Source organism: Haliotis rubra, unplaced genomic scaffold (genome assembly GCF_003918875.1).
Source record: "Haliotis rubra isolate DU_JTF1 unplaced genomic scaffold, ASM391887v1 Scf510, whole genome shotgun sequence".
Taxonomy (NCBI): domain Eukaryota; kingdom Metazoa; phylum Mollusca; class Gastropoda; order Lepetellida; family Haliotidae; genus Haliotis; species Haliotis rubra.
In genome coordinates, this window is record NW_025767203.1 from 433,963 (window position 1) to 450,160 (window position 16,198).

A 16,198-nucleotide genomic window follows, 5' to 3' on the forward strand; every position below is an offset into this window, starting at 1 on the left:
TGTAAATTCAAGTGTTGGGCTCGCAAAATCAGGAGAGAGTGAAGCATGAGGCCAGAGGGTGGCGACACCTGTTCAGCTTCTTACGGCAGGGGAGGTAACTCGTGGGTGAGTACCAATTAGTGATTTTACATTGAAGGGAGCTTCAATTAAGGAGATACAAGTGTTCCACTATGTTCGCAAGAGGAAGGGACAAGCAAAGAGCATGAGTCAGGATAAGTATAAAATATCAATTTTACTCAGAAAATTACATATTTAACCCAAAGAAATATATCCTAGCATTGTGTAATTTTAATTACAGTTTTTGCTCTATAAATTAACTAAGATTACCGTGTGTATTTGAGCCGGAAATAGCAATCAGCTGTGCAAACGTTTCCCGGCGAACAAGTTCAAACATGCACAATAATATAACGGGATGAATTCTGACGCCTTCATCAGTAAAATATAATACAGAATACTATTATTTAACCCAAAGAAATATATCCTAGCATTGTGTAATTTTAATTACAGTTTTTGCTCTATAAATTAACTAAGATTACCGTGTGTATTTGAGCCGGAAATAGCAATCAGCTGTGCAAACGTTTCCCGGCGAACAAGTTCAAACATGCACAATAATATAACGGGATGAATTCTGACGCAGTCATCAGTAAAATATAATACAGAATACTATTATTTTTCCTTATCCTGACTCATGCTCTTTTGCTTGTCCCCTTCCTCTTGCGAACATAGTGGAACACTTGTATCTCCTTAATTGAAGCTCCCTTCAATGTAAAATCACTAATTGGTACTCACCCACGAGTTACCTCCCCTGCCGTGTGGCGGGGAACAGGTGTCGCCACCCTCTGGCCTCATGCTTCACTCTCTCCTTCTTAGCCCAGTGAGCAGGATGTGAGAAGCGCCTGTGTCTCCTTACACTATATCCTTTGGTTTTCTTAGTTAGTTACCTTTTATAGTTTACTATAAAGGTATAGCTAGTATCCTTCAGTTATTTGCGTTAATAATTAATGCGTATTTCTACTGTTTATTCCGTGAGTTAAGTGATTGTTCAGCTAGTTTTACATTGATGAAAAACTGTACTATTTGTAGATTACGTTTTTCTGCTGCGGATCCGCATGTGGTATGCCCTAGTTGTACTTCGCCTTGCGTTTGACTCACGTTGCAGTTACTGCATAAATTTAACCAATTCTGCCTTTGATAAATACCATCTTTACTGCGTCTTGAGGCGTGTTGCAGATAGGTCGCGCAAACTAGGTGTAGACATGGCCGATCACGACCGGATTGCCCATCCAGTCAGCTGCTGTCGAGTGATCCCCTCCCGTCTGGTGTTCTGCTTGAGACCCCATCGGAAGGGGCGTGGGATGCAGTCCGTCACCTCTAAGAACCGGCCTCTCCAGACATCCAGTCGCCGCATGAACAAAGTCAAGAGGGCCTCAGCGTCTTCTCAGCGCGCGCTTACGTACCCCCAGGGCAGTGTCTTCCTCCAAGGGGAAATCTCACGAAGTCATCGAGAACTTTCTCAGCGAGATCGTTCCAGCAGCAGAATTAGGCCTCTCACGATGACCAGCCGATCATCATACCCGACATCACGCCACAAGAAGCTGACCAGTGACAGCGACAGTGGCGTCAGCAGAGATCAACAAGCAGCCTGATGCCTCTACACTGATGTCAGGAGCGAGATCGCTGAGGGCCCCAGCAGCTAACACAGCAGAAAGGGCACCATCTACTCGTCGCCAGATCATCCCAAGCGATCTTATGAAACAGATCATGATTATGATGGAAGGCCACTATAGACTGGAGAAGCAGCCATCCCAGGGTCGCAACCTTCCAGGCTCCAACGTGAACAGCACCCCAGGGGCACCATCTGTCAGCGTAGCAGCCCGCGACAATGCAGCCGCGAAGGAGGAAGTCACAGACCACCTCGGCGAAGGACCCAGATGTACAGCCTTCGCGAAGGCCTTAGCGGCGGAAGAATCATCACCTTCTTCGGTCATCATCTCAGATATGGAATCTGATCACCAGACCACCGCATGCCAAGCCGGCGAAGGTCATATCATCGTTCCCCAGGACCGGACGCATCTGAAGCCCAGCGAAGGCGTTAGCGAAGGACACCCTGAACCCAGATCGTCTTCATCTAAAGATCAGCAAGGGACTACACAAGAGCTTTTCGGCGAAGCTATCAGTCCCCTCATAGATCGCCAAGAAGGTCAACCTATCGATATAGATCACCAAGGCGATCACCTGCGCCCGATCACCCGTCGATCACCTCACAGGTCTGCACATAAGCCTACAACTAGATCTCCACAAAGCGTCAAGCGATATAGAGATAGAGCCACACAGCCCTACATCAGAAGAGCAACAACCTCTTATCTATGATGATGGAATGGAAGATGATGGAGGAATTATTTTCTCAGATGCAGAGATAAGATATTGGATGGTCAATAATCTAGATCTCTCATCACCTTCCAAAGTGGCAATAGAAGCAGACTTATCTGATGAAAGAAGATAGCGCAGATGCTATTACACTACCCCCAATCGACCGATTGCGGCGGTACCTCAGAACCTAGATACAGCATTTAACAAAGCCACAAAGGTTCAGGCGCCACATCTGCCAAATTTCAAGCGCCAAGAAGTTCTCCGCATAATATGGAACCCTTCTTCAAAGCGCCAAGACATCGATGAGAACTATAAGCTGATCTCCGATGCCAAGAACAAGTACTACAAGATTGATGATGCGGAAATTGGTTCAGATAGAAACCATGGCCAGTATGTTCTTCGGTCTAAATAGATCTAGAACAATAAATGAGACACTTATCTCCAGATTTGAACACGACCTCTGAAGATGACAGAATGATTTTCGGCCCTACTGATGCAAAGAAGGACCAGCAGTTTTAACAGATCATCTGGCGTCTGTCTCAGCAGCACTGACCTTAGCTGCGTCGTCAAGGCCTCCTAGCTTCCTGCAACTGGGGTGAGAACTTTACAGCTCCACTATATACAGCCCGTGGTCTTCCCCATCCATATTTGACGGAGGAATAGACACAGTCTCCAAAGAAGTCACCAAGGATTCTAGAGAAGTCCTGATGATTAAATCGATGGACAGCTAGCCAGTGTCATTCGACAGACTTCACAAAGATACTCAGGGAGATCTAAATTCACGGGCCTACAAAGAGCTAGAGACAGGAAGATTGCCAGTTCAGGGGAAGAGATTCTTTTAAATTAAGCCCATATGGCAACTATAGAGGAGGGTCAGGGCGAGGCAGGACACCCAGAGGTTCCGCAACTATAAGCAGCTGAAAGACAGGTTGAACGACTGGAGTCTTCCACCCCAGCCGTTCCAGTACAACCGTCACAAGTGGGTGGGCGTCTTCAACTACACTGGGAAAACTGGGGAATACTTCAAGACACCTATGTCTCCAACATTCTTCAGCAGCAGTTCATTTATCCCACTACAGGCCAAGCCTCCACTAACAGTCAACCCTCACAAGTTAGGGTAGAGGCACAACAACTACTAAAGTTAAAGAGGCTGGTTACATTACTCCTAACCAAGCAGGCCATAGAAGTAATAGAGCAAGGAAACATCGAACCAGGTTTCTACTCCCCAGTTTTCCTAGTACCCAAGAAGAACTCCAAGGAGAAATACAGACTCATTTACAACATGAGCTTCTTCAACAAGACTTACTTAAACAAACCACCCAGGTTCACTATGATACATCTACGCCAGCTGGCAGATGATTAAGCCCCATGGACTACATGGGCAGTATAGATCTACAAGATGCTTATCTGCACATCCCAATACATCCGAATCCAGGAAATACCTTCGGTTTACGCTAGGCGGGTTACATTACCAGTGGAAAGTACTCCCATTGAATAGCATCAGCCCCATGGTTATTCACGAGGGATAGCGAAACCGATTGTTATCTATCTACATCGTCAAGGGACTCACGCCAGTCGCGTTCTTCCTCGACTGACGGGATACAAGTAGATCAAGATCCACAGCATCTCAAACTACAGTTAAACTACATCATAAAGCTACTAACACAGCTGGGATGGTTAGTAAACTTACACAAGTCCGGACCTAGTACCATCGCGAAGATCTGCAATTCCCTAGGAATCCGATTTATCACCAATCTCAACCGTATAGTCGTACCAGAAGACCGTTGGCTCAAGATCCAACAGATCATTCCACCAGCTCTACTGTCACCGCTACCACCGACAATGGCAGAGCTTACTAGGTCTTCTAACATCAGCCCAAGACTTGACAGTCATAGGCAGATTACAGTTACGTCCGTTACAGGTCTTCGTCAAATACACATCTCGGCTGACCTACAACCATTCAGTCTACCGATACATCTCAGACCTCATCTATTATGGTGGACAAAGAAATCGAATGTCTGCGAAGGGATTTGTTTAGCAGAGCAGGAATTCAAGACCCATCTATATGTAGGCAGCGTCAGCTCCAAGGTTGGGAGCTCATCTCTCCAACGGGACGGTATCAGAGTTATGGACTCAGCTAGAAAGCAAACTCCACATAAACGCATTAGAGATGAAAGCTGTAATCAAGCGCCATAAGACATTGGAGCAACATTCTACAGAATCGCACCTGATGATACATACCGACAACTTCGACAGTGGCGTTTTATGTGAACAGACAAGGCTCCAAGCGAGATCGCCCGAACCTTTTGAATTTAACCTTTCAACTGTTGAATTAATCCAAGATCTAAATCTACATGTCAAAGCATGCCACATTCGAACCAGGAATATACTAGCAGGCGCGCTCTCTCTCGGCCACATCTACCGTCGCCCGACAGAATGGATGCTCAATACAGAGATATTTGCACAGATAATCAAGCAAATAGGAAGCGCGCTAGTAGATCTATTGCATACAAGGTTCAACAATCAACTACGACATTATCTCGTGTCACCAGTGCCAGACCCACAAGCATGGGCAACAGGCGCTCTAAGCATTTCATGGGAAGGCCTCGAAATGCGTCGCAGCGTTTCCGCCCCAGCAATAATCACCTCTAGTATTACAGAAAATCAACCAAGCATGCAGAGCCTACAACTCACTTTGGTCAGCGCCCTATTGGCCGGCCAGAAGCGTGATTTCCGCCTTAATACAAGATATCGGTCAACCGGCACTAGAACTACCCAAGCGGCAAACCTGTTAATACATCCTCACACCAAACAGGTGCACAGAAACCCAGAAGTATTCAAACTTCACGTATGGACTGTATTAAAATGTGTTTTAAACAAGAGGGATATTCTACCAGAGGCGACAAAAGCGGTCGCGCGCCTACGATACTCAGCGCGTAACTTGTGCGATGACAAGTGGCAAAGTTTGAAAATTATGCAACAAACAAGGGTTTTACAGCGAGGAGATGCTCGCAGCATCCTCAAGTGGCGAACTATTTGTGTTACTTACGGCAAAACAAACATTTAAAAGGCTCGACATTGTCAACATATCTTGCAGCTTAGTTCTGTGATTTCTATGAGAGCGGGTGTTAAATTAACAAGAACACCAGAGTTACTGGCCTTACTACGTGCTTTCCGATTGGAGGACCAAAAGCGGAAATTCCGCGCCCAGCTTGGGATCTGAATGTAGTTTTTCACGACACCTCACAAGTGAGGATTACTGAACCATTGGAATCGACTAGCGTTTGAATTTCTCTCACAGAAAACAGTCTTCCTGTTATCGCTAGCCACGGCAGCCAGAATATCTGAAATTCATGCTCTAGATTATGAGAGGATACAGTTTGATGAAAATCAAAAGACAGCACCTGGGATTAAGATGGGATTTCATCGCTAAAAATCAACTACCAGGTCAACCAGACAGGTTATTTCACATCCCTGCGCTTATCCTCAATTCTTGGATCTCAAGATACATTGGACTTATCTCTATGCCCGAGTCACGAGCTCTCATAATCTATTTCGTCGTTTTCCAAAACAAAGTGAAGATCGCTCAGAAGATTGTTCATCCGTTATCGCCTACAAATCAGACAGAAGTCTCTCGTACCACCATATCAATATGGATAAGAACTGTCATTTCTGGCCTATAAGGCAGCAGGACTGGACCCTCCAACAGCATCAAATCCTCATGAAATCAGGGCATTGGCATCCACCCTGCGCCCTTCATGGTAACTGTTCATTGAATACAATTATGGAAGGATGCTTTTGGAAATCTAACATGGTGTTTGCTAATCACTATCTCAGAGATATCACCACCGAGGGGCGTCTCTGGCATTCATCATTTTCGGTCCTTTGGTCCTCGGCTCAGCAATTGACAGTCCTGCGTGGTAGTTAATATTCACCCCACGAGATTATTAGATATATGATACATATATTCACTAGCTTATAACTCCATGGAGTTCTAGGGCTATGTACATATTTAGCTTAGGTTATTCAACCTTAAGCTCATACTGAGTTATATTCAGTGTACAGCTACGTTAGAGTAGCAGTTTATATATATATATTGATATATCAGTATATTAGTAAGGTAATACCCCACTTATAGTGTATATATCTATGGCTTATTATAAGGAAATATCCTAAGTCTCAATGCCTTATGAAGTTCCCGCGAGGGGTTATTACAATATCACTTACTTAAATCACTAATTAATCCAAAGTATTCTGTTTACCCACCACCTCTCCGGTGGATTCTACAAGCAAAGAGCATGAGTCAGGATAAGGAAAAATATGTAAATTTTCTGAGTAAAATTGATATTTTATACTTATCCTGACTCATGAGGTTAGCTCCCTCCCATCCTCCCCACATAACACTTTGGATTTCCTGTAAATTCAAGTGTTGGGCCCGCAAAAATCAGGAGAGAGTGAAGCATGAGGCCAGAGGGTGGCGACACCTGTTCCCGCGCTTACGGCAGGGGAGGTAACTCGTGGGTGAGTACCAATTAGTGATTTTACATTGAAGGGAGCTTCAATTAAGGAGATACAAGTGTTCCACTATGTTCGCAAGAGGAAGGGGACAAGCAAAAGAGCATGAGTCAGGATAAGTATAAAATATCAATTTTACTCAGAAAATTACATATTTAACCCAAAGAAATATATCCTAGCATTGTGTAATTTTAATTACAGTTTACTCTGAAATTTTGTGCTTTGATGAACTGATTTTACATCTGCATAAATGTACACGATTGTCCAAATTCAATTTAGTAAAATAAAACCCATGGTTGACAATTCCAGACGTTGATAACACAATATGCTTTTTTCCCTGTTCAACACAACTCACTCATTACAAAGACAGTTTACTTTATGTAGTGATGTTATTGTTTACCAGTTCCCATGGATATGTGTTTTTTGTGGACAGATTGTCGGGGACGTTGATGAGTGTCTGCCGCGAGTGTGTGATGAGCTTGGAATCCACCTCACTAAAGAAGAGCAGAAACTCAACATCAAACCTCTGATGAGGCTCATCGGACGCCGGTTCTTCGGGGACTTCACAGGTACAGAATCAGGGGTGGAAATAACCCATTGCCCGACGCCCGAGTCCAGTGTTTTTTTTCTGTCGGGCAAGCAAATTTGTATATCACACTGTACCGGTGTCCAGTTGATATTCCAATGTTAATTATGTTGTTTATTTAAAAAATTAACAAGAAAATGGACTATATTGGGACGATGTAATAGATACTTGTTTCGCCCAACAGAAGCAGAATACATGATGTGCAAGATACTTGTTTGAACGGACTAAGTAAAGATGCATAGATGTACTAGGCACTGCTTTCATAGTAGTGGGAATTTAAAATGGACAGTGGGTAGGAATTGGTAGGAATTCCATAGCAGCTTATAAAGTCGTTAGTCTAAATCAGAAGTAGCCATTTACCTGTCAGTGTTTGTTCCAGGTTTTGTGGACATGTGTGTGGAGCACCTCAGCTCACCAGTCCAGAATGCAAAAAGTAAAATCGAACACATCTACACCGGCCCATCAGACTCGGAGCTGGCGGAGGAAATGTCGCACTGTGACCCAGATGTAAGCAAATTGTACTTCAGTGTACTTTTAACTCCAGGGATAATGCAGCAATAGGTTTGGTATATCGGGTCCCTCCCAATTACAAAGCCCAGTAATATTAATTAGCTGGCCCCTTCTAACATGGGGCAATGGGGTAGCCTAGTGGTTAAAGCGTTCGCTCGTCACGCTGAAGACCTGGGTTCGAATCCCCACATGGGTACAATGTGTGAACCCATTTCTGATGTCCCACACCGTGATATTGCTTGAATATTGCTAAAAGCGGCGTAAAACCAAACTCAGTCATACTCACTCACTCACTCTCACGCACTATCACTCACTCCCGTCACGCCGAAGACCCGGGTTCGAATTCCCACATGGGTACAATGTGTGAAGCCCATTTCTGGTGTCCCCCGCCGTAATGTTGCTGGAGTATTGCTAAAAGCGGCGTAAAACCAAACTCAGTCAATCAGCCTCACTCACTCACCCTTCTAACATGCCATTTGACACTCACCTAACTCGTACTTAATGTAGCACCTTAGGTATCATGTTGCAAGTTATCGCCCTGCTGTGTTTATTTCTGCTCCTACTTGTTGACTGAACATTTCAGAACAGGAAACTATAGCTGTTTTAGTAGTAGACTTGAAACACAAGTTCCACATCATTTTGCCATATTTGACTGACGCAGTGTGGGATAGAAATGTCATCACATGTATTTTAGCAAATGTGTCGGCTTTTATTGGTACAGGAAAAAAATGTATCATGTATCCCGGTGTCAGGGGTTTTCGACGATGTAAGACAAAAACGTAATTTTGTCTGTAATATCATTTAAAGTTTTTATTTTACTAACCTCAAGTGATAAAGGATATATTCATCTATTTCACACAAAAATATCAAGTGTTTCCTAAAAAAATAGCGTTGACGACATCGTATCGGCGAAACAGTGGCCGCTCGTAACATCCGGGTATTTTGTATGGGTTTTTGTCGATGAGCCATACTTTTTGCTCCGCACTGCGAGGGAGTGTTGTGATCATGCGGCTTCCTATTTATATATTGCCTGTCACCAGTAGACGACTGATCTTACTGAATTTTTGCTTGCTATTTTTTGTTATAAAGGCAACTGATTTTGTATCTGAAGTGGTATTAACGATCTCGGGTAAAGAATATTGATGTTTGTTTGCTTTTTATATAACTTTATTTCCCGATTTGCTTTGTCAATAAAATGGTTGCGACAGCGACTGGGCACCCACCCTACCAGTGAAACTGTTTGTGCACTCCGATCGCACACATACCCACCCGATATAGCGCAAGCAATGCAATCCTCGAAATCACCAGAACGTCGAATTCAGCTCGTGTTGGGATATTGTATTGCTGCGTGAAAATTAACAATGTATCAGTGTACCATTTGACCCCTACTGTGTATCGAGTACTATATCTGTCATGCATTTTATCACAGTGTGTCAGTAACGTGTGGGGTAGCCTAGCGGTTAAAGCGTCTGCTCCTCATGTTGAAGACCCGGGTTCGATTCCCCACATGGGTACAATGTGTGAAGCCCATTTCTGGTGTCCTTCCTCCGTGATATTGCTTGAATATTGCTAAAAGTGGTGTGAAACCACACCCAGTCAGTCAGTCAGTAACATGTATCTACTCCCCAGGGCCCACTGATGATCCACACCACAAAACTGTTCCCCACGTCAGATGGGACGAGCTTCCACGTGTTTGGTCGAGTGTTGAGTGGAACACTCTACTCCAACCAGGAAGTGAGGATTCTTGGCGAGAACTACACGCTGCAAGACGAGGAGGACTCGCGTTTCGGGCAGGTCGGACGTCTTTGGATTGCAGAAGCAAGGTGAGGTGACTTCAGATCAGGACTTCCAGGTTGGAACTAGTTTTAAGGAATGTAGTCTTGCTGTTACACCTCCATATATCAGGTGGTGAAACTCGGTATTAATTGCCTGGTTTTTGCTTCCCATGTGCAACCCGTGAAGATCCGGGTTAAATCCATCATAAAGCTGGAATATTGCTGTGTGGGGTGTTAAACAACAAACCAACCAACCAATCACTGGTTAAAACCACAATAAATCTACCTGGACAAATAATAACAAGGCATTATAATCAGGGTAGACTCTAAATGCATATGCAGGTGGTTTATTTCCTTGAAGGGCCGGTGGGGTAGCCTAGTGGTTAAAGTCTTCGCTCGTCACGACTGAGACCCATGTTCGATTCCCCACATGGGTATAATGTGTGAAGCCAATTTCTAGCGTAAAACCAAACTCCCTCACTATTTCCTTGAAATTTGTTATAGTATGCTAAACAACACCCACCAGCTGCTATTCCTTATGTAAGATAGTATCATTACTTACAGCCTGTTTAAAGATGTTAACATTTACAAGCTTCCTGCTACAATAGTAAATATTAATTTATTTATTTTATTTAGTTTCTTTTTATTTATTTATTTATTTATTTATTTATTTATTTATATTTATTTATGTTTATTTATTTATTTATTTATTTATTTATTTATTTATTTATTTATTTATTTATTTATTTATTTATTTATTTATTTTTTTTTTTTTGTATTTGTATTTCCCAAAATACATTTGTTGTTGTCATAATACATTGTACAAAACATCGTTCACAACATCCTCGTCATCAATTTGTTGTCATAATGCATTGTACAAAACATCATACACAACATCATACACAACATCCTCGTCATCAATTTGTTGTCATAATGCATTGTACAAAACATCATACACAACATCCTCGTCATCAATTTGTTGTCATAATGCATTGTACAAAACATCATACACAACATCATACACAACATCCATGTCATCAATTTGTTGTCATAATACATTGTATAAAACGTCATACAAAACATCCTCGTTAATACTATATAATAGTAAATATTATGCTGTGTGTGTGTTGCAGGTATAAGGTGGAGGTGAACCGAGTCCCTGCAGGGAACTGGGTGTTGATAGAAGGCATCGACCAGCCCATAGTTAAGACCTCCACCATCACAGACACTTCCAGCAACGAGGAGGTATGGAGACCCAGCAACAGAAATTTGTGTTATACAACTCCAGGCCAGGACTGGTGTCATCCATATTTGACCCGTGAAGATCCGGGTTAGAATTGATCTTCAGTAGCCCATGCTTGTCGTAAGCGGCGACTAAGAGGATCGGGTGGTCAGACTCGCTGACTTGGCTGACACATGTCATCGTGTCCCAATTGCGTGGATCGATGTTCATGCTGTTGATCACTGGATTGTCTGATCCAGACTCGATTATTTACAGACCGCCACCATATAACTGGAATATTGCTGAGTGTGGCGTTAAGCAACAACAATCAATCAAGTCATCCATATTCTAGTTCTCATAGTTTGTAGCTAATCCTGCTTGAATGGAAACAGTTTTTTCTGTAATGACATTTTCTGTTAATTTATTCTGTTCCAATTTGCAGTTAAATTGAAGCATTTAGAACTGCTTCAGAATTTTTGCTTTAGTCAATGGCTACCCTTTTTCGATTTTCACTTGTCCGCAGCAAATGTGGTTGTGTCATTCTTAGAAACTAGCAGAAGACCCTGGTTAGATTTAAGTCTGCTTCAGTTTTCTATTCCGCAGCGAATGTAGCTGTGTCAGGCTTAGCAACTAGAAGAAGACCCTGGTTAGACTTCCATCTGCTTTAGTTTTCTATTCCCCAGTAAATGTAGCTGTGTCAGGCTTAGCAACTAGAAGAAAACCCTTGTTAGATTTCCATCTGCTTTAGTTTTCTATTCCCCAGTAAAAATAGCTGTGTCAGGCTTAGCAACTAGAAGAAGACCCTAGTTAGATTTCCATCTGCTTTAGTTTTCTATTCCCCAGTAAAAATAGCTGTGTCAGGCTTAGCAACTAGAAGAAGACCCTAGTTAGATTTCCATCTGCTTTAGTTTTCTATTCCCCAGCAAATGTAGCTGTCAGGCTTAGCAACTAGAAGAAGACCCTAGTTAGATTTCCATCTGCTTTAGTTTTCTATTCCCCAGTAAAAATAGCTGTGCCAGGCTTAGCAACTAGAAGAAAACCCTGGTTAGATTTTCCACCCTTCAATTCTCTGTTGTCTTGTAGGTGTATATATTCCGTCCTCTCAAGTTCAACACAAGCTCTGTGATCAAGATCGCAGTGGAACCAGTGAATCCGTCTGAACTGCCTAAAATGTTGGACGGGCTGAGAAAGGTCAACAAGAGTTATCCCCTCCTGACCACGAAAGTAAGCCAGTACTTCTTCTGTCTGTTCCTCTGTTAAAACTGTATGATTGCAAGTTGTTGTACCTCAAGTGACCCATTAAAATGGACTATATGTGGAGTAATGTACTATTGCTGACATATATAAAAAACATGACAACATTGAAGAGTACTGTTGCTACTCAGATCTTTTTGTGTCGGATTGAAAAGTCACACTGTGGATTGTCAGGTCAATTTTTTACATGCAACAGCCATTTTGGTGGAATATTGTGGAAGCAGCTTTAATCTTGCATTTTGCACGCACACACGCTCATTCACATGCAGAGACACACACAAACAACATGTTGTAAGTCCCTTGCCATGCATTGAGTATTGTTAAAAGCGGTGTTATATCATGCTCATTGTTCAGGAATTAAACAGTCATGTCAGGTTTTACAGTGAATACTTTGTGTACCAGGTTGAGGAGTCGGGCGAGCACATCATCCTGGGGACTGGAGAGCTGTACCTGGACTGTGTCATGCACGACCTCCGCAAGATGTACTCCGAGATAGGTCAGTACGTCACATTTGATGCGGCTTGGGTCAGAATTAGCCTTCAGCAGCTCATGCTTGTCATAATGGGATAAGATGGCAGAGGTACAGATAAGCTGCATATCTGCGTAAATTACGCAAATATTTATGTGAAAACTCAAGTCCTATTAAGTCTATTGAGTACAACTTCGCTTCAATTTTTGTAAATACTCAATAAATGTGATCTTACATGCGTATACACAAAAATATCAAATCTTATCTTGCATACCAGTGTATAGATAAAATAACAGGTATATTGAGAGGTTCTATTTCAGGACATGAAAGTCCTTATACTTTCTCATATTACAGATCAAATATAAATAACAAACACTAACATTCAAACTTTATTATATTTATAAAATACCCAATTGAGTTTGAGTGATGTGAGTTCAATCTATTTGGTTCCTCAAAGGAAAATAAGGATACCCAATTGAGATAAACACAAGTGAGTACATAACTCAATAACCCGAAAAGTTATCTGTAGCTGTGAGATGGTCAGACCTGCTTGTGTCTTGTCAGTGTATCCCAGTCTTGTAGATCAATGCGGGGCGGTGGGGTAGCCCAGTGGTTAAAGCGTTGGCTCGGCACGCCAAAGACTCGGGTTCGATTTCCCACATGGGCACAATGTGTTAAGCCCATTTCTGGTGTCCCCCGCCGTGATATTGCTGGAATATTGCTAAAAGCGGCGTAAAACTAAACTCAGTCAGTCAGTCAGTAGATCAATGCACATTATTCCTCAGGCTGGATTTTCTTGTCCCAACAATATTATTTACAAACTCCTTTCATATACAGTTGAAGCTCTCTAAACCGGCATGCGTTGGGACCGGCAAAAAATTCCCCTATAGAGGGCGTGACGGTTTAGATAACTTTTCCCTTTTCAACCTGAGAATGATCTTCTGTGTGCCGTAAAATACGACTGAACAACGTGTTGATAGTCATCTTATTCTTTATTCATCAGTAAAGAAAACATCAAAAATACAAGTATAGAACACAAATGTAGGTGTTCAGTACAGCTTCCAGAACATTTACGTCATAATTCATAACTCCGAAGTTTCAAGTCCGAAACTGTTAATACACGTTCAGTCAATCAGCCAATTAACAGGAGAGCCGAGATACCGAATGCTGATTTAGAGAGTTAACTACTGTACAAAGGGTCAATTGGGCGGTCTTTGTTGTGCCGAAATACGGAATAGACTGACACCGGATTAGAGGGCGTGTAAACTATCATAAATTAACTAGCTTCTGCTAGGACCAAATTCTAGTGCCGATATTGAGGGCATGCCGGATTGGAGGGCTGCCGGTTTGGTGGGTTTCCACTGTCACAGGACTATTGCTGAGTATGGTGGTGAACCACTATGAAAGAAACTGATTTTAAACATATGACTGCTTATACGATTTAGAAAATGCATATTGACAAAATGAGTTGTAGTGATTGTTGTCACCAAAGCAGCTGTTTTATCGCGCAGACATCAAGGTGGCTGACCCAGTTGTGTCCTTCTGTGAGACGGTGGTGGAAACATCTTCACTCAAGTGCTTCGCAGAAACACCCAACAAAAAGTAAGCCACAGATTACTTTCATTGAGATCACTGTTTAAATTCTTTTTGTAAATATTTTCATGCTTTTAGTTTTAACTAGAACTTTATCAATGCTGAGATTACTGTGGAAATCTGTTGTTCAAGTGGAAGTCATGATTGAACGTTGCAGTGAAATCTCAATAAGGCCAAACCAATTTTGTTTCTTGTTTTACAGATTTTTGTACTCAAAAAAACTAAAAGCAGGAGGAAAAAAAAAATTAAAACTAAATAAATGCTAAAAGTATCTATCTTTTGTCGATTTATAAAGTGTATATGGGGCAAAACACAATCTAAAAAAACCTTTTCTTGTATATTAACATTTTCGACCAATAAAAGCCCCAAAACATTAGGATTATTTTTTTTGAGCAGGGAAAATTAACTTTTATTTTTTTTCTTATTCTTGAAAAAGTACAACCGGCGGATCCGTAAAACAAGAAATAAGATTGGTCTGGCCTAGCTAAGGATTATGTTACTTGATATGCTTTTAGTGATGTAAATTCAAAGCAGAATCTTTTGTGGTGCTATACTCTATTATAACCAGGGGGGATTCTGGGCTGTCAGTCTCCCTCACTTACTTCATGAAGGACATTGTGTCCAAACTATGTTGATTGATGCTCATGATGTCAATCACTGGTCCAGACAACAGCTGATTGCCATCTAGCTGGAATATTTCTGAGGGTGGCAAATAAAAGATGTAAAATGGTCTGTAAGTGAAATGTTATGTTAAATTTACATGGCTTTCGGGAAAACCTGTGAAGATCCTGGTTAGAAGCAGTCTTCAGTAACCCATGCTTATCGTAAGAGGCGACTAACAGGATTAGGTTGTCAGGCTCTCTGACTTGGTGGACACGTCGTTGTTTCCCAATTGCTTAGATCGATGCTCATGCTGTTGATCACTGGATTGTCTGGCCCAGACTCGATTATTTGCAGACTGACCCCATATAGCTGGAATATTGCTGAGTGTGGTGTTAAACTATAAACAATCAATGCTATATGGTGCGTACATTTGCCAGGAATAAGTTGACGATGATTGCTGAGCCCCTGGAGAAGGGGTTGGCGGAGGACATCGAGAACGAGGTTGTGCAGATCACGTGGCCCAGGAAGAAACTGGGAGAGTTCTTCCAGACAAAATATGACTGGGATTTGCTGGCTGCTCGATCTATCTGGGCCTTCGGACCTGACGCCATGGGGCCCAACATCTTGGTGGACGATACTCTGCCATCTGAGGTCAGTGAATAGAATATCTGGGAAGCAGGAGAATGTTTGCTTAAATGCTGACTTGGTAGACAGTGTTATTAAATACAAGATGAGACTTTTGCTGATTCATACTTATTTTTTGTTAATGCTTATTCATCTGCTTTTTTATTATCTGCTGTAGTCTTTCAGAAGAAATAAAAAACAATATAGAATAATCAGAAGAACCAAAAGGTTTAAACAGGTCTTTTTCACATGACTATGATCAGTCCGTCATTGCTAGTAGTTGCCACAACACAGTGTTCTAGTTGTTGGTGTTCTTGTATTCAGTCTACTAGACTCTAGTGAAGAATGTAGAACTGTAATGGAATAGGGCATTAATGTTTCGTTTGAAAGATACAGAAAATGTTATATTGTTGTGGAAGAAAGTTTAGAGAAGAAAACCTACCCATGACGAGTTCATTCCTTATTCTTACTTAATGCTATGTGTTTGATGTATTCAGGTTGACAAGTCAGTTCTGGGTTTGGTGAAGGACAGCATCGTGCAGGGATTCCAGTGGGCAACCAGAGAAGGGCCACTATGTGATGAACGTACGTACATGTCTTCACTGATCTGATCTGAATACCCAGTTGCAGCTCCAGTCAAACAACATGTTGCTGTATTACCCATCTCAGGATGTTGT

General features: G+C 42.1%; 1 protein-coding gene across 1 annotated transcript in view; it reads left to right on the forward strand.

Annotated features, from left to right (window-relative positions):
• Positions 1-16,198, forward strand: part of LOC124292262 (116 kDa U5 small nuclear ribonucleoprotein component-like) — a 49,819-nt gene that overhangs the window by 25,209 nt on the left and 8,412 nt on the right. The window contains 9 exon segments of the mRNA XM_046729324.1: positions 7,319-7,454; positions 7,851-7,978; positions 9,611-9,804; positions 10,890-11,001; positions 12,062-12,202; positions 12,635-12,728; positions 14,213-14,303; positions 15,335-15,548; positions 16,019-16,106. Of these exon segments, the coding sequence (XP_046585280.1) occupies positions 7,319-7,454; positions 7,851-7,978; positions 9,611-9,804; positions 10,890-11,001; positions 12,062-12,202; positions 12,635-12,728; positions 14,213-14,303; positions 15,335-15,548; positions 16,019-16,106 (1,198 nt within the window).